General features: G+C 34.9%; 1 protein-coding gene across 2 annotated transcripts in view; it reads right to left on the bottom strand.

Annotated features, from left to right (window-relative positions):
- Positions 1 to 19,495, bottom strand: part of ccdc135 (coiled-coil domain containing 135) — a 43,127-nt gene that overhangs the window by 14,345 nt on the left and 9,287 nt on the right. For both annotated transcript variants that reach the window (XM_061925847.2, XM_061925856.1), the window contains 4 exons: positions 10,502 to 10,627; positions 10,239 to 10,433; positions 1,853 to 1,978; positions 1,573 to 1,791 (listed from right to left, as the gene is read on the bottom strand). In XM_061925847.2, the coding sequence (XP_061781831.1) occupies positions 1,573 to 1,791; positions 1,853 to 1,978; positions 10,239 to 10,433; positions 10,502 to 10,627 (666 nt within the window). The remainder of the gene's footprint in view (positions 1 to 1,572; positions 1,792 to 1,852; positions 1,979 to 10,238; positions 10,434 to 10,501; positions 10,628 to 19,495) is intronic.

Here is a 19,495-nt window from a genome sequence, read left to right as displayed (position 1 = left end):
TATTTTGACAGTTAATGCCAGTTATCCTGTCAACCTTTCACAAGACTTCAATTTGTCCATTGAAAGTATAAACACTTTTTACAGTAAACAAATGGTAAAACAGTACTAAACAATTCCATTAAAAAAAAAATTGGTGTCATTATTAACTTTCTGTCCAAGCTTGTATAATCTACTGCCTTGTTCAATTGTAAAAAATATTCTGTGCCTAAAATGCACATTTCTATCACAATTATCATACTGTAAACATGGTAAGCTAACTTCATTAAAATTAATAGTCCTGTCAATAGCATGGAATTACAATTCAAATGTAGTTTTTTTGTAAGCCTTTCAAAAGAATTCAAAATATGAAAAATTAATGAAAATTAATTGAAGCCATCAGACACTTGAAAAGTGGCACATCACATCTCTAATGTAATCATTTGAACTTTTCAACAGAAATAGCACTGCAAAAATATTAAGGACATACTTCTGTATTTTGGTAGTTATGCTGTCAACATTTAACAAGATTTCTTCAACTTGGACTTGAAAGCATAAATAGTATAAACACTTTTAACAGTATGTCGTGCTGTGAAATACAGCCGACAGGATTGCGCACCAAACACGAAGCAAGGCCAAAGCGCATTCATGGTGCAGGAGAACAAAGGACTTCTTTCATTTAAGGTTTGTGATAAACCATCAAACTCATTCGTTAAAAGGACTCTATAGTAATATAAAGCGAATTTTTCTGGACATTATCATGCAAGAAAAGTTTATTTTTGGGACCGCGATCACCGCGTAATGATTTTTAAAGGTTGCATTACAAACATTTAACTGTCCCATGTGATCAGCCAGTGCGATTGGAAGTCCATGCTCAATTATTGCCTCCGTAAATAAAACTTCGGCATTTATCACATCCAAAGAATCTGGGCGACGAAAAACGTTGAAAGTTTTCCACTTGTATCGCTAGCAACGGCATTAGACTTGTGTTTTTTTGTCCCAACGTGGTCTTTTACATCGCTAATTCCTCCGTGTCCGATCGAAAAATCTTGTCTGCACAAGGTGCAATTCGCCTAGTTTTCACCCTTTTTTTTTTTTTAATTAATGAAAAACCGTATTTTTTATCACTGCAACCGTAACCCGGAATAGGTTGATGAAAACCGTACGAATTACGGGAAAACCGGAGTAGTTGGCAGGTATGCCTTTTTGTCAAAGACAACTTTGTTTTTAAATGGCAAACACACACAATTGGCAATATTTTCCACTCAAAATATTTCCAAGTGTAATGTTTGATGTACAGTATTTGGAGCCTTGAAGAGGTCAATACATTTCAAAAATATTGATTTTGATTCTTTTTTTTGGGGGGAGCAATGACAGTTTTAAAGAAAAAAAACAGCCACTTCCTGTTTGCTCTTGTATTCCACTTTATGTTTTTTAATCTTTTTTTCTTAGTAGTATCTTTAGAATGTGCGCAGGCCATTTAAAAAAATGACCCGAAGTCACACCCGAGAAGTCCTAAGTGTTAAAACCTGGCCTGTGCGCTTGCACAGTTTGACACTGGAACAGACTAAGACTTGCTGTATTTGTGTGACTCACAGTGCAGACGTCCTTGCAGTCCTGCATGTTGACGTAGTAGTTGAGGTTGTTCCACACGCTCTCCACCCCCAGGAAGTGGTCGTGCGTGGTGCTGTAGCTCCTTCCTGTGAGCGGGTCGATGAAGAAGTTCTCCTGGACGCTGCGACACCCGGCCAGGACCAGAACCCAGCAGTGGACTCGCAGGCCCCTCAGGGAGTCAACAGCAGGCTGGGGTTCTTCCTGCCCAAGGAGGCCCAAACGGATGTGAGATGATGACTTCAGACTTCCTGGGTCACCTTACCTCGTGCTTCTTGGATTTGGCCTCGGCTTCTTCCCGTTCTTTTTCGGCCTGGTTGGTCAAGAAGCGGCTCTTCACCTCCCGCTTCAGCGCGTTGTCGCTCTCGCTTTTCGCCTCGGCGCCCTCCACCTGCACGCCATGTCACGATCATGTCATGTCTGTGTAATCATGTTTTGTTTTAGTCATGTTTTGTTTAGTTTAGTTATTGGACTCTTTAGTTTCTGGCTTTTCACTCCCTTGTCTTGTTTCCATGATTACCCATTAGTTTCACCTGTTCCACGTTTGGACTCATTGTGCACTCTTGTTTGTCACCATAGCAACCCATCAGTTTTCACCTGTCACGTCACGCACCGGTTTCACGTTTTGAGTCACGCACCTGTTTTTGTTAATCATGTCTGTAGTATTTAAGTTCATTGTTTTCAGTTTGTCTTTCTGGTGACATCCCGCATTCATACCCCTGTCACACTCTGTTTACCTCTGCGTACTTCATGCCCTGTCCAAGTAAGTTTTTTCGATTCATGCCACAGTTAGCAACTTTTGTTCATGTCCTTAGTTTTTTGTAGTGATGGGTTGATGAGGCGCCATGAAGCGTTTCGACACATTGCAAAACTGTATTGATACTATGTCGATACTGTGTCACTAAATACTGACATCTGCTGGACATTAAAAATCCCTACAGGCAACCTATGGACCGACTCAACTGACACTGATTTTTTGCCCTAGTACAGGGGTCACCAACCTTTTTGAAACCAAAAACTACTTCTTGGGTACTGATTAATGCGAAGGGCTACCAGTTTGATACACACTTAAATAAATAAATATATTGTCATTTGTAAGTTACACGTAAGTGTGATTTAAACAAGAATAGCTAAATAAATACATTTATATATATAAAAAAATGGGTATTTCTGTCATTCCGTCGTACATTTTTTTTCCCTTTTACGGAAGATTTTTTGTAGAGAATAAATGATGAAAAAAACACTTAATTGAACGGTTTAAAAGAGGATAAAACACGAAAAAAATTAAAATAAAATTTTGAAACATAGTTTATCTTCAATTTCGACTCTTTAAAATTCAAAATTCAACCGACAAAAAGAAGAGAAAAACTAGCTAATTTGTTTCGACTCTTTAAAATTCAAAATTCAACCGACAAAAAGAAGAGACAAACTAGCTAATTTGAATCTTTTTGAAAAAATAAAAAAAAGAATTTATGGAACATCATTAGTCATTTTTCCTGATTAAGATACATTTGAGAATTTTGATGACATGTTTTAAATTGGTTAAAATCCAATCTGCACTTTGTTAGAATATATAACAAATTGGACCAAGCTATATTTCTAACAAAGACAAATCAGTATTTCTTCTAGATTTTCCAGAACAAAAATTTTAAAAGAAATTCAAAATACTTTGAAATAAGATTTAAATTTGATTCTACAGATTTTCTAGATTTGCCAGAATATTTTTTTTTGAATTTTAATCATAGTAAGTTTGAAGAAATATTTCACAAATATTCTTCGTCGAAAACACAGAAGCTAAAATATTTATTATTCTTTACAATAAAAAAAATAAAAAATTACTTGAACATTGATTTAAATTGTCAGGAAAGAAGAGGAAGAAATTTAAAAGGTAAAAAGGTATATATGTTTAAAAATCCTAAAATCATTTTTAAGGTTGTATTCTTTCTCTAAAATTGTATTTCTAAAAGTAATAAGAAGCAAAGTAAAAAAAACAAATGAATTTATTTAAACAAGTGAAGACCCATCCATCCATCCATTTTCTACCGCTTATTCCAAGTGAAGACCAAGTCTTTAAAATATTTTCTTGGATTTTCAAATTCTATTTGAGTTTTGTCTCTTTTAGAATTAAAAATATCGAGCAAAGCGAGACCAGCTTGCCAGTAAATAAATAAAATTTAAAAAATAGAGGCAGCTCACTGGTAAGTGCTGCTATTTGAGCTATTTTTAGAACAGGCAAGCGGGCGACTGATCTGGTCCTTACGGGCTACCTGGTGCCTGCGGGCACCGCGTTAGTGACCCCTGCCCTAGTATATACAGGTAAAAGCCAGTAAATTTGAATATTTTGAAAAACTTGATTTATTTCAGTAATTGCATTCAAAAGGTGTAACTTGTACATTATATTTATTCATTGCACACAGACTGATGCATTCAAATGTTTATTTCATTTAATTTTGATGATTTGAAGTGGCAACAAATGAAAATCCAAAATTCCGTGTGTCACAAAATTAGAATATTACTTAAGGCTAATACAAAAAAGGGATTTTTAGAAATGTTGGCCAACTGAAAAGTATGAAAATGAAAAATATGAGCATGTACAATACTCAATACTTGGTTGGAGCTCCTTTTGCCTCAATTACTGCGTTAATGCGGCGTGGCATGGAGTCCATGAGTTTCTGGCACTGCTCAGGTGTTATGAGAGCCCAGGTTGCTCTGATAGTGGCCTTCAACTCTTCTGCGTTTTTGGGTCTGGCATTCTGCATCTTCCTTTTCACAATACCCCACAGATTTTCTATGGGGCTAAGGTCAGGGGAGTTGGCGGGCCAATTTAGAACAGAAATACCATGGTCCGTAAACCAGGCACGGGTAGATTTTGCGCTGTGTGCAGGCGCCAAGTCCTGTTGGAACTTGAAATCTCCATCTCCATAGAGCAGGTCAGCAGCAGGAAGCATGAAGTGCTCTAAAACTTGCTGGTAGACGGCTGCGTTGACCCTGGATCTCAGGAAACAGAGTGGACCGACACCAGCAGATGACATGGCACCCCAAACCATCACCCAACCATGCAAATTTTGCATTTCCTTTGGAAATCGAGGTCCCAGAGTCTGGAGGAAGACAGGAGAGGCACAGGATCCACGTTGCCTGAAGTCTAGTGTAAAGTTTCCACCATCAGTGATGGTTTGGGGTGCCATGTCATCTGCTGGTGTCGGTCCACTCTGTTTCCTGAGATCCAGGGTCAACGCAGCCGTCTACCAGCAAGTTTTAGAGCACTTCATGCTTCCTGCTGCTGACCTGCTCTATGGAGATGGAGATTTCAAGTTCCAACAGGACTTGGCGCCTGCACACAGCGCAAAATCTACCCGTGCCTGGTTTACGGACCATGGTATTTCTGTTCTAAATTGGCCCGCCAACTCCCCTGACCTTAGCCCCATAGAAAATCTGTGGGGTATTGTGAAAAGGAAGATGCAGAATGCCAGACCCAAAAACGCAGAAGAGTTGAAGGCCACTATCAGAGCAACCTGGGCTCTCATAACACCTGAGCAGTGCCAGAAACTCATCGACTCCATGCCACGCCGCATTAATGCAGTAATTGAGGCAAAAGGAGCTCCAACCAAGTATTGAGTATTGTACATGCTCATATTTTTCATTTTCATACTTTTCAGTTGGCCAACATTTCTAAAAATCCCTTTTTTGTATTAGCCTTAAGTAATATTCTAATTTTGTGACACACGGAATTTTGGATTTTCATTTGTTGCCACTTCAAATCATCAAAATTAAATGAAATAAACATTTGAATACATCAGTCTGTGTGCAATGAATAAATATAATGTACAAGTTACACCTTTTGAATGAAATTACTGAAATAAATCAAGTTTTTCAAAATATTCTAATTTACTGGCTTTTACCTGTACAATAATATAAACCAAGTCATTGTATTTCATTTAGGATTATTTCATATCTTCATTTAAATAAAAAATATATTTTAATCTTTTTTAGATACAGTCAATAAATAATGTGAACATGTATCATAACATGGAAATCTAAGAGAACGTGTTGTGGATGATTGTGGACTGGGAATTGTTTTAATTTCATTTTTTTACACATTTTTATAAAAAAAAAAAAAAAAAAAAGTTTTTCCGACGTATTACATTTTAGACGCTTTCTCTTCTTAGTTATTATTTCTCCGGCTGTAGAAAAGAGCCGCTCACAGGGCACAGAGGAGGCGTCAGTGCGACACAGTTGGCGTATCGGTCACGTGACCAAAACAGCTCATGATCGGTCACGTGACTTTCTAAAAGCGGTACGCGCACCGACACAGGGTTTTGCTCTATGAGCTCGACGCATGCGCCGATGCATCGGTGTTGCCGGACCCATCACTAGTTTTTTGCCCACGTGCAAGTATTGGTTTAATTTGTCAAGTTTGGACTTCCGCCTTGTGCGCGCCTTTAGTTTGTTCTTTTTGTTATAGTAAAATTAAATATGTCTTCACCTTCACGCCATGTCTGGTCCAAATGTTCATTTGCACCACGGGAGAACAAACCACGCCATAGTCCAAGTCTTGACAGATCACGCCACGCTATCCCTGGGACTTTAACTTTTTAACTTTAGGGTTGCCCCTAGGGGTGTAACGGTACGTGTATTTGTATTGAACCGTTTCGGTACGGGGGTTCCGGTTCGGTTCGGAGGTGTACCGAACGAGTTTCCACACGGACATATTAAGTAGCGTAACGCACGTTGTGTAAACAATGCACACCGAGGCACAACACACGGCATGCTAGCAGCTAACGGGCTAGGATAGACTGACCATACGTCCTCTTTTCACCGGACATGTCCTCTTTTGCGGAGCTGTCAGGGCGGAGTTTCTTAAATGCCTCAAATGTCCGGCATTTTGAGTTAGGGTTGCGTGTATTTTCAATGTACGTTCAGGGTTAAGAAGGGGTTAAAAACAAAACAAACAGCAGCATTGGTGAGGGAGGGGCAGAGACAGAGAGAGAGAGAGAGTTATGATAAACTGCTTTTTATCCATAGATTTATCACATTTAATTTTTTATTATCTTTAGCAGGGGTGTCAAAAGTGTGCCATTTGCGGCCCACAGCTAATGTTTTAAAGGCCCACGGCACATTCTAAAAATACTATTCAAATAAACAAAAACATAACAAAAGTGAAATAAAAAAGCTTAAAGGTTAAATGTCATTTAGAAAAAGTTGCAATGTTGACTAATAAAACAAAAACAATTTTTTTCTTTCAAACTGTCATTGTTCAAAACATAATATTGAATCAAAATGAATGTTATTATGAATTATTGACCTATCCAAGGTTCCCATTACTTCACATCAAATATTACACTAAGAGAAATATTTTTGGTGGAAGATTTTGGTAAATAAATAACCCAAAAATGTATATTTTGTTGTTTTCTTACTGTACCGAAAATGAACCGGACCGTGACCTCTAAACCGAGGTACGTACCGAACCCAAATGTTTGTGTACCGTTACACCCCTAGTCATACTTGCCAACCCTCCCGGATTTTCCGGGAGACTCCCGAAATTCAGCGCCTCTCCCGAAAAGCTCCCGGGACAAATTTTCTCCCGAAAAATCTCCCGAAATTCAGGCGGAGCTGGAGGCCACGCCCCCTCCAGCTCCATGCGGACCTGAGCGACGTGTTGACAGCCTGTTCACACGTCCGCTTTCCCACAATATAAACAGCTAATGATGGAGGGCGAGTTCTTGGTTTCTTATGTGGGTTTATTGTTAGGCAGTTTCATTAACGTCCTCCCAGCGCGGTAACAACACACAACAACAGCAGTCAAGTTTTCGTCCCCCGTAAAGCAGTTCGTCTGCCGTAAACAGCAATGTTGTGACACTTTTAAACAGGACAATACTGCCATCTACTGTACATGCATATGTGACCCACCCATAATGTGTCACATTTTTGTGTTGATTTATTTATTTTATTTTATGGTTTGAATTAGTTTTTGGAGCTGTCATTACACATTTGTCAGTATTCACATTGGTCAGTAGGGGGCAGTAGGGCGTTTCTTCCCAATTGAATGCTATCGCCTGCAGACCGGAAGTGTCTTGTCATTCTGATGAGCGCGACCAGTCTGTGAACAATTGAAACGTCCTGTGTGCTTTTTCCTCCTGTATAACAGGTTAGTTTTGGTGAATCAACTCACTGAATAATATCCATGTGATCTTTATAAGTTTAAGTACACATTCTGATGGTGGAGCCTAACTCTAAAGTGTTTGTGAGTTGTAGTTTGTATTTGTGACTGAATCCAGTGCACAGCTGCAGTAATCAATACAAAAAGGCGACGTGAGTGCGCAATGTTTATATAGGAACTTCTGATCCTAATTCAGACTCCCAAATTAGAGCTCCTGTTTTCTTATTGATTTTATAATGTATATTTGTATAATGTGTGTGTTCTGAAATAGTGACAGAGAATAGAACAAGGATGGACAATTCAACCCTTAACTCAACAATGAGTAGATGAGTGCTATGTGTGTGTATATGTGTAAATAAATGAACACTGAAATTCAAGTATTTCTTTTATTTATTTATATATATACACATATATATATATATATATATATATATATATATATATATATATTAGAGATGCGCGGTTTGCGGGCACAACCGCGGAGTCCGCGGATTATCCGCGGATCGAGCGGATGAAATTAAAAAAAATTAGATTTTATCCGCGGGTCGGGCCGGGTCGGGCGGTTGAAATAAAAAAAAAATCGATTTTAAATAGATTCAGGCGGGTGGCAGTTAAACCAATTGGGAAATATATATACATAGTTAAATGTTGTTACCCACATACGAAAAACGAGCAGGCACCAGCAGCATATGCCACAACAGAAGAAAAAAAAAGAAAAGAGATGGACACTTTTACGGAGCGGAGAAGGGACGCCTCGCCGGGGTCCGGGACCGAGGCCCCTTCCCCCGAGAGGGCCCCACCGGGAGCCGTAGCTGAGGCGATCCGCGAGAAGGGCCCGACGCACGTCCAGGGTCACCAACGCACCGACACCCCGCCTTCGCCGCGGCCGGCGTCACGCGCAGCAGGTAAGCAGCTTACCTGCCCGCCACCCCCGTGGCCGGGGGCTCGTAACAGGGGTCACTGCGCGCGCTCCGCCCGCGCAGCTTACCTGCCCGCCACCCCTGTTGCCGGGGGCGCGTAACAGGGGTCACTCCGCGCGCAGTGCGCTCACGAAAGGGGTGGGGCTCACCCTGGTTGATATAGAGAGCAGGACGGTGGCCATGGAAGTCGGAACCCGCTAAGGAGTGTGTAACAACCCACCTGCCGAATCAACTAGCCCTGAAAATGGATGGCGCTGGAGCGTCGGGCCCATACCCGGCCGTCGCCGGCAGCGAGACGCGCTTGGAGGTGCGCTCAGCGCGGCTCCCATATGATTGCGCACTGGTGTGCGTCTGGGTCGTGACAGCGTGGCACGCGAATGTCTGTGCTGCATTGGATCAGTCTCCTTTCTTTAACAGGCAAAAGCTTTATAACCTCACTAATGCCTTGCATCGTCTATATTAGATATATAACAACGAGCGGGCGCGGTTCTGATCAAATGTTACATCGGGTGGATGGCGAATGGTGGACGACTTTCTGATGCGGTTGCGGATGAAATAATTGCCTATCCGCGCATCTCTAATATATATATATATATATATATATATATATATATATATATATATATATATGTATGTGTGGGAAAAAAATCACAAGACTATTTCATCTCTACAGGCCTGTTTCATGAGGGGGGGTACCCTCAATCATCAGGAGATTTTAATGGGAGCATTCGCATACCATGGTTTATATAGGGCACAGAGTGGGTGGGTACAGGCTGGCCTAGGGGCGTGGTGATTGGCTCATGTGTTACCTAGGAGGTGTTTCCGTCTATGGCGGCATGTTGTTACAATTTCGCTGCGCTTGTTGAGGGATGACAGGTCTGGACGGTAAATAATAAACAGTTTCTCTTTCAAGCATAGGTTGCATCTTTTATTACCACTATTGTAAGGTGTGCTGGATGCAAGAATTTGCCATGTTATTGAATATTCAACATTATTGTCTTTGAGGTCCCAAATGTGTTTGCTGAGTTCTGTGGCATTCCGCAGGTTTTGGTTCCTGAAAGAAGCCTTGTGATTGTTCCATCTGGTTTTGAATTCTCCCTCGGTTAATCCTACATACGTGTCGGATGTGTTAATGTCCTTGCGTGTTACCTTAGATTGGTAGACAACTGATGTTTGTAAGCACCCCCCGTTGAGAGGGCAATCAGGTTTCTTTCGACAGTTACATCCTTTGTTGGTTTTGGAGTCGCTCTGTCTGGGGGTCGACGGCTCATTTGCAATTGTTTTGTTGTGGTTTGAGATGATTTGTCGTATATTGTTCATGCAGCTGTAGCTCAATTTAATGTTGTTCTTGTTGAATACTTTTCTTACATATATATATGTGTAATAAAATATATATATATATATATAGCTAGAATTCACTGAAAGTCAAGTATTTCTTATATATATATATATATATATATATATCTTAACCACGCCCCCCGCCCCACCCCCGACCACGCCCCACCCCCCACCCCCACCTCCCGAAACCGGAGGTCTCAAGGTTGGCAAGTATGCCCCTAGTTTGCCCCACTTACCTTGGCCTGGTTGTCCAGAAGGTGGCACTCTTGAAGGCGCTGGTCCAGCAGGCACATCTCCTTGCTAGCGTAGCCGCTAACGCAGTAGGCGTCGTAGTTGGCGCCCAGCAGGAGACTGCAGAGCACGGCGGAGTACTCGAAACACGTGGCCGTCTGACTGTGCAGCACCGACGTGGCCGAGAAGAAGAACTTGGGCTGGAACACACACGTCTTTAGTCACACTCCCGTATCTTTAGTTTGCATGGAGCGTGATGCTCACTCACCAGCTCTCCAGGCGGCTCCAGAGGAGTCAGAGACAGGAAGTCGGCCACAAACGAAGCGCATCCTTCCCAGTAGAGCAGCTCCGGGTGGCTGGTCATGGTGGGTCGCAGCGTGGTTGACACAAACTTCTACACAGTGGAGAGAAATGTGCATGGATCTACGTATGCGACCGCACAAAAAATGCATTTTCTACACTGCAAAAACTGCAATCTAAGTAAGATGAAATATCTCAAATAAGGCTGATATTTGCTTATTTTCTGTCTGATAAGATCATTCTTCTCACTAAGCAGATTTTATGTTAGAGTGTTTTACTTGTTTTAAGTGTTCTAAATGATCTCAGTAAGATATTACAGCTTGTTGCTGAGATTTGATGAGCTATATTGAGTAAAACATGCTTGAAACTAGAATATCAAGTGTTGTGTCATCAACACTCACAAGTAGAAAACTACTTTTTTAAAGTCATCATTTCTTATTTCAAGCATGAAAAAAAAAAATCATGATTTTGACACAATTGTGTCTCATAATTAAAACTTTGCTGTTTTATTTTCAATGAAACAATATAAAATAGGTACTCATATAGTAGTACAGTTGGCACAGTACAGTAAACTGACAGTTAATATTTAAACATTTAACATTTCTAACAATTTTTAACAGAAATAGTTCATGCACATTCAGATAAATTCCTCAAAATTACAATTAAAAACATTTTGTCCGGGGGCCGGGGTGTAAATATGCGCACTAATTGACTGAAAGAGCACGCACTTGGCGCGATGATGTCATGTTATCCATGGAAAAATGCATTTTTAGACAATATGATTTGCCTGAACTGCTAGGAGACCCCGAGAGTAACGAGCGCTTGCCTTGTTGCCTTTCCATTAAGAACAATAAACTAGTTTTTAGTATAAGTTTGCTGCTTTCAAGAAATGTAATATCATTATGTCAAGATAATGGCACTTCATTTAAGAATATTTTTCAACATTTGAGCGAAAATGTCTCTTTTTTTTTTTTTACCAAGAAAAGTGCACTTATTAGTGACAATATACTTATTTTAAGCTATTTTTGGGTTTATTGAGGTTAGCTAATTTGACTTGTTTTGTAAAGTCTTGACAAGCCGAATTTTCTTGTTCTATTGGCAGATAATTTTGCTTACTTCAAATAAAATACCCCTATTTTTTTGTATTTTTTTTCTTGTTTTTGAACACTGACTTTTTGCAGTGTACCCCCCAAAAAAAGGTTGAGTTAAAAATTATTTTTTGTTAAGGTTTTTTTTGTTGCAATTTATTTTTCTGGAGGTGAATGTGGGGTCGACAAATAATTTTTGGTTAAAAATCTTTTTTTTGGTGGCAAATTGTTATTTTGCTGCAAAAAATGTTTTGGGTCGGGAATCTTTTTCTTTTACTTCAAAATCTGTTTTTTAGTTTTGAAAATGTGCACATTCTATCAATCAATCAATGTTTATTTATATAGCCCTAAATCACAAGTGTCTCAAAGGGCTGCACAAGCACAGCCCCATCCATCCATCCATTTTCTACCGCTTATTCCCTTCGGGGTCGCTGGAGCCTATCTCAGCTACAATCGGGCGGAAGGAGGGGTACACCCTGGACAAGTCGCCATCTCATCGCAGGGCCAAGCCGAGGATGATATGCAATCATATTTTTGGTTGCGATGTTTTGCAAATTATGTTTTGGTTTAAACATACTTTTTTCTGGTTACAAATCGTTTTTGTTTAAAAATCATTGTATTTTGGTTGCAAATTGTTTAGGATTGATATAGTTTTGATGCAATTTTTTTGGGTTTGGTTGAAATATATTTGTTTGTCTACAAATCGTTTTTTGTCAAAAAAAAACATTGTTTGGGGGTTGCAAATTGTTTTGTTTTTCATTGAGGTTAGCTAATTTGACTTGTTTTGGAAAGTCTTGACAAGCCGAATTTTCTTGTTCTATTGGCAGATAATTTTGCTTACTTCAAATAAAATACCCCTATTTTTTTTTTCTTGTTTTTGAACACTGACTTTTTGCAGTGTACCCCCCCAAAAAAGGTTGAGTTAAAAATTATTTTTTGTTACAAAGGTTTTTTTTTGTTGCAATTTTTATTTCTGGAGGTGAAGGTGGGGTCGACAAATAATTTTTGGTTAAAAATCTTTTTTTTGGTGGCAAATTGTTATTTTGCTGCAAAATTTTTTTTGAGTCGGGAATCTTTTTCTCTTACTTCAAAATCTGTTTTTTAGTTTTGAAAATGTGCACATTCTATGCAATCATATTTTTGGTTGCGATGTTTTGCAAATTATGTTTTGGTTTAAACATATTTTTTTCTGGTTACAAATCGTTTTTATTTAAAAATCATTGTATTTTGGTTGCAAATTGTTTAGGATTGAAATAGTTTTGATGCAATTTTTTTGGGTTAGGCATATTTTTGGTTGTAAATTATGTTTGGTTGCAAAATTTATTTTTGGTTTAGAAATATTTTGTTTGGTTCCAAATATTTTTTGTACTTTGTGACCCGCGTCCGGGCGAGGGAAATCTAGGTCCTCGATTTTTACTTTCCATAAAGGTCTTCGAAAAACATTTTGTTAAATTATGTCTTGCAAATTTGCAATTTTTCTGCAAAAAAATAGTTGGATTGAAAAAATCCTTTTTTTGTTGCAAATCATTTTATTGGTTGCAATTGTTTTTGGTAAGAAATATTTGTATTTGTTGTAAAAAAAAAAAGAAAAAATGATTTTAAACCAAAAAAAAAATGGATTTTTGGTTGAAATATATTTGTTTGTCTACAAATCGTTTTTTGTCAAAAAAAAAATTTTTTTGGGGGGTTGCAAATCGTTCTTGTCGAAAAAAAAAAGTTTTTGGGATGCAAATGGTATTTTTAGTTGCACATTTTTTGGGATGGAAACATTTTTTGGGATTCAAATTTGTTTTGCTTAGAACACATTTTTTGTTTGTAAATATTTTTTTGCTGCTTCCAAATCCTTTTTTTGGGTTGCAAATTTGATTTTGTTTTTGAAAATGTGCACTTTTTTTGCAAAAACTTTATTTGCTTGCAATTTTTTGGGAGGTTGCAAATAATTTTTTTGGTTGAGATTTCTTTTGTTTTTCAATTTTGCAATTTTTCTGAAAAAAAATTGTTGGATTGCGATTTTTTGAGGAGGTTACAACTTGTCTTTTAGTCACAAATCCTTTTTTTTTGTTGCAAATCATTTTATTGGTTGCAATTGTTTTTGGTAAGAAATATTTGTATTTGTTGTAAAAAAAAAAAAAAAAAAAAGAAAAAATGATATTAAACCAAAAAAAAAAAAAAAAAAGATTTTTGGTTGAAATATATTTGTTTGTCTACAAATCGTTTTTTGTCAAAAAAAACCCCATATTTTTGGGGGGTTGCAAATCGTTTTTGTTGAAAAAAAATGTTTTTGGGATGCAAATGGTATTTTTAGTTGCACATATTTTGGGATGGAAACACTTTTTGGGATTCAAATTTGTTTTGCTTAGAACACATTTGTTGTTTGTAAATATTTTTTTGCTGCTTCCAAATCCTTTTTTTGGGTTGCAAATTTGATTTTGTTTTTGAAAATGTGCACTTTTTTTGCAAAAACTTTATTTGCTTGCAATTTTTTGGGAGGTTGCAAATAATTTTTTTGGTTGAGATTTCTTTTGTTTTTCAATTTTGCAATTTTTCTGAAAAAAAATTGTTGGATTGCGATTTTTTGAGGAGGTTACAACTTGTCTTTTAGTCACAAATCCTTTTTTTTTGTTGCAAATCATTTTATTGGTTGCAATTGTTTTTGGTAAGAAATATTTGTATTTGTTGTAAAAAAAAAAAAAAAAAAAAAAAATGATATTAAACCAAAAAAAAAAAAAGATTTTTGTTTGAAATATATTTGTTTGTCTACAAATCGTCTTTTGTCAAAAAAAACATATTCTTTGGGGGTTGCAAATCGTTTTTGTTGAAAAAATGTTTTTGGGATGCAAATGGTATTTTTAGTTGCACATTTTTTGGGATGGAAACATTTTTTGGGATTCAAATTTGTTTTGCTTAGAACACATTTTTTTTTGTAAATATTTTTTTGCTGCTTCCAAATCCTTTTTTTGGGTTGCAAATTTGATTTTGTTTTGAAAATGTGCACATTTTTTGCAAACATTTTATTTGGTTGCAATTTTTTGGGAGGTTGCAAATAATTTTTCTGGTTGAGATTTCTTTTGTTTTTCAATTGTGCAATTTTTCTGCAAAAAAATAGTTGGATTGCGATTTTTTGCGGAGGTTACAACTTGTCTTTTAGTCACAAATCCTTTTTTTGTGGCAAATCATTTTATTGGTTGCAATTGTTTTTGGTAAGAAATATTTGTATTTGTTGTAAAAAAAAAAAGAAAGAAAAAAAGATTTTAAACCAAAAAAAAAGGAGATTTTTGGTTGAAATATATTTGTTTGTCTACAAATCGTTTTTTTTCAAAAAAAACCCATATTTTTTGGGGGTTGCAAATCGTTTTTGTTGAAAAAAATGTTTTTGGGATGCAAATGGTATTTTAGTTGCACATATTTTGGGATGGAAACACTTTTTGGGATTCAAATTTGTTTTGCTTAGAACACATTTTTTGTTTGTAAATATTTTTTTGCTGCTTCCAAATCCTTTTTTTGGGTTTCAAATTTGATTTTGTTTTGAAAATGTGCACATTATTTGGTTGCAATTTTTTGGGAGGTTGCAAATAATTATTCTGGTTGAGATTTCTTTTGTTTTTCAATTTTGCAATTTTTCTGCAAAAAAATAGTTGGATTGCGATTTTTTTGAGGAGGTTACAACTTGTCTTTTAGTCACAAATCCTTTTTTTGTGGCAAATCATTTTATTGGTTGCAATTGTTTTTGGTAAGAAATATTTGTATTTGTTGTAAAAAAAAAAGAAAGAAAAAAAGATTTTAAACAAAAAAAAAACATATTTTTTGGGGGTTGCAAATCGTTTTTGTTGAAAAAAATGTTTTTGGGATGCAAATGGTATTTTAGTTGCACATATTTTGGGATGGAAACACTTTTTGGGATTCAAATTTGTTTTGCTTAGAACACATTTTTTGTTTGTAAATATTTTTTTGCTGCTTCCAAATCCTTTTTTTGGGTTTCAAATTTGATTTTGTTTTGAAAATGTGCACATTATTTGGTTGCAATTTTTTGGGAGGTTGCAAATAATTTTTCTGGTTGAGATTTCTTTTGTTTTTCAATTTTGCAATTTTTCTGCAAAAAAATAGTTGGATTGCGATTTTTTTGAGGAGGTTACAACTTGTCTTTTAGTCACAAATCCTTTTTTTGTGGCAAATCATTTTATTGGTTGCAATTGTTTTTGGTAAGAAATATTTGTATTTGTTGTAAAAACAAAAGAAAGAAAAAAAGATTTTAAACAAAAAAAAAATAGATTTTTGGTTGAAATATATTTGTTTGTCTACAAATCGTTTTCTGTCCAAAAAACATATTCTTTGGGGGTTGCAAATCGTTTTTGTTGAAAAAAAAAAGTTTTTGGGATGCAAATGGTATTTTTAGTTGCACATATTTTGGGATGGAAACATTTTTTGGGATTCAAATGTGTTTTGCTTAGAACACATTTTTTGTTTGTAAATATTTTTTTGCTGCTTCCAAATCCTTTTTTTGGGTTGCAAATTAGATTTTGTTTTGAAAATGTGCACATTTTTTGCAAAAACTTTATTTGGTTGCAATTTTTTGGGAGGTTGCAAATAATTTTTCTGGTTGAGATTTCTTTTGTTTTTCAATTTTGCAATTTTTCTGAAAAAAAATAGTTGGATTCCGATTTTTTGAGGAGGTTACAACTTGTCTTTTAGTCACAAATCCTTTTTTTTTGTGGCAAATCATTTTATTGGTTGCAATTGTTTTTGGTAAGAAATATTTGTATTTGTTGTAAAAAAAAGAAAAAAGAAAAAAAGATTTTAAACCAAAAAAAAAAAAGATTTTTGTTTGAAATATATTTGTTTGTCTACAAATCGTCTTTTGTCAAAAACATATTCTTTGGGGGTTGCAAATCGTTTTTGTTGAAAAAAATGTTTTTGGGATGCAAATGGTATTTTTAGTTTCACATTTTTTGGGATGGAAACATTTTTTGGGATTCTAATTTGTTTTGCTTAGAACACATTTTTTGTTTGTAAATATTTTTTTGCAGCTTCCAAATCCTTTTTTGGGGTTGCAAATTTGATTTTGTTTTGAAAATGTGCAAATTTTTTGCAAAAACTTTATATGGTTGCAATTTTTTGGGAGGTTGCAAAAAAATTTTTTGGTTGAGATTTCTTTTGGTTTTCAATTTTGCAATTTTTCTGAAAAACAATTGTTGGATTGCGATTTTTTGAGGAAGTTACAACTTGTCTTTTAGTCACAAATCCTTTTTTTGTTGCAAATCATTTTATTGGTTGCAATTGTTTTTGGTAAGAAATATTTGTATTTGTTGTAAAAAAAAAAAAAAAGAAAAAATGATATTAAACCAAAAAAAAAATAGATTTTTGGTTGAAATATATTTGTTTGTCTACAAATCGTCTTTTGTCAAAAAAAACATTCTTTGGGGGTTGCAAATCGTTTTTGTTGAAAAAATGTTTTTGGGATGCAAATGGTATTTTTAGTTTCACATTTTTTGGGATGGAAACATTTTTTGGGATTCAAATTTGTTTTGCTTAGAACACATTTTTTGTTTGTAAATATTTTTTTGCTGCTTCCAAATCCTTTTTTTGGGTTGCAAATTTGATTTTGTTTTGAAAATGTGCAAATTTTTTGCAAAAACTTTATTTGGTTGCAATTTTTTGGGAGGTTGCAAATAATGTTTTTGGTTGAGATTTCTTTTGTTTTTCAATTTTGCAATTTTTCTGAAAAAAAATTGTTGGATTGCGATTTTTTGAGGAGGTTACAACTTGTCTTTTAGTCACAAATCCTTTTTTTGTTGCAAATCATTTTATTGGTTGCAATTGTTTTTGGTAAGAAATATTTGTATTTGTTGTAAAAAAAGAAAAAAAAAAAGAAAAAATTATATTAAACCAAAAAAAAAATAGATTTTTGTTAGAAATATATTTGTTTGTCTACAAATCGTTTTTTGTCAAAAAAAACATTTTTTGGGGGTTGCAAATCGTTTTTGTTGAAAAAAAATGTTTTTGGGATGCAAATGGTATTTTTAATTGCACATTTTTTGGGATGGAAACATTTTTTGGGATTCAAAATTTGTTTTGCTTAGAACACATTTTTTGTTTGTAAATATTTTTTTGGTGCTTCCAAATCCTTTTTTTGGGTTGCAAATTTGATTTTGTTTTGAAAATGTGCAAATTTTTTGCAAAAACTTTATTTGGTTGCAATTTTTTGGGAGGTTGCAAATAATTTTTTTGGTTGAGATTTCTTTTGTTTTTCAATTTTTCTGAAAAAAAATTGTTGGATTGCGATTTTTTGAGGTTACAACTTGTCTTTTAGTCACAAATCCTTTTTTTTGTTGCAAATCATTTTATTGGTTGCAATTGTTTTTGGTAAGAAATATTTGTATTTGTTGTAAAAAAAAGAAAAAGAAAAAAAGATTTTAAACCAAAAAAAAAAAGATTTTTGTTTGAAATATATTTGTTTGTCTACAAATCGTCTTTTGTCAAAAAAAAACATTCTTTGGGGGTTGCAAATCGTTTTTGTTGAAAAAATGTTTTTGGGATGCAAATGGTATTTTTAGTTTCACATTTTTTGGGATGGAAACATTTTTTGGGATTCAAATTTGTTTTGCTTAGAACACATTTTTTGTTTGTAAATATTTTTTTGCTGCTTCCAAATCCTTTTTTTGGGTTGCAAATTTGATTTTGTTTTGAAAATGTGCAAATTTTTTGCAAAAACTTTATTTGGTTGCAATTTTTTGGGAGGTTGCAAATAATTTTTTTGGTTGAGATTTCTTTTGTTTTTCAATTTTGCAATTTTTCTGAAAAAAAATTGTTTGATTGCGATTTTTTGAGGAGGTTACAACTTGTCTTTTAGTCACAAATCCTTTTTCTGTGGCAAATCATTTTATTGGTTGCAATTGTTTTTGGTAAGAAATATTTGTATTTGTTGTAAAAAAAATAAAAAAAAATAAGAAAAAACGATATTAAACCAAAAAAAAAAATAGATTTTTGGTTGAAATATATTTGTTTGTCTACAAATCGTCTTTTGTCAAAAAAAAACATATTCTTTGGGGGTTGCAAATCGTTTTTGTTGAAAAAATGTTTTTGGGATGCAAATGGTATTTTTAGTTTCACATTTTTTGGGATGGAAACATTTTTTGGGATTCTAATTTGTTTTGCTTAGAACACATTTTTTGTTTGTAAATATTTTTTTGCAGCTTCCAAATCCTTTTTTGGGGTTGCAAATTTGATTTTGTTTTGAAAATGTGCAAATTTTTTGCAAAAACTTTATATGGTTGCAATTTTTTGGGAGGTTGCAAAAAATTTTTTTGGTTGAGATTTCTTTTGGTTTTCAATTTTGCAATTTTTCTGAAAAACAATTGTTGGATTGCGATTTTTTGAGGAAGTTACAACTTGTCTTTTAGTCACAAATCCTTTTTTTGTTGCAAATCATTTTATTGGTTGCAATTGTTTTTGGTAAGAAATATTTGTATTTGTTGTAAAAAAAAAAAAAAAGAAAAAATGATATTAAACCAAAAAAAAAATAGATTTTTGGTTGAAATATATTTGTTTGTCTACAAATCGTCTTTTGTCAAAAAAAAACATTCTTTGGGGGTTGCAAATCGTTTTTGTTGAAAAAATGTTTTTGGGATGCAAATGGTATTTTTAGTTTCACATTTTTTGGGATGGAAACATTTTTTGGGATTCAAATTTGTTTTGCTTAGAACACATTTTTTGTTTGTAAATATTTTTTTGCTGCTTCCAAATCCTTTTTTTGGGTTGCAAATTTGATTTTGTTTTCAAAATGTGCAATTTTTTTCAAAAACTTTATGTGGTTGCAATTTTTTGGGAGGTTGCAAATCCTTTTTTTGGTTGAGATTTCTTTTGTTTTTAAATTTTTA

The sequence above is a fragment of the Nerophis lumbriciformis genome, linkage group LG01 (genome assembly GCF_033978685.3).
Source record: "Nerophis lumbriciformis linkage group LG01, RoL_Nlum_v2.1, whole genome shotgun sequence".
NCBI lineage: Eukaryota > Metazoa > Chordata > Actinopteri > Syngnathiformes > Syngnathidae > Nerophis > Nerophis lumbriciformis.
The sequence above is the reverse complement of the archived record's forward strand: the minus strand, read 5'-3'. Positions and strand labels throughout refer to the sequence as shown.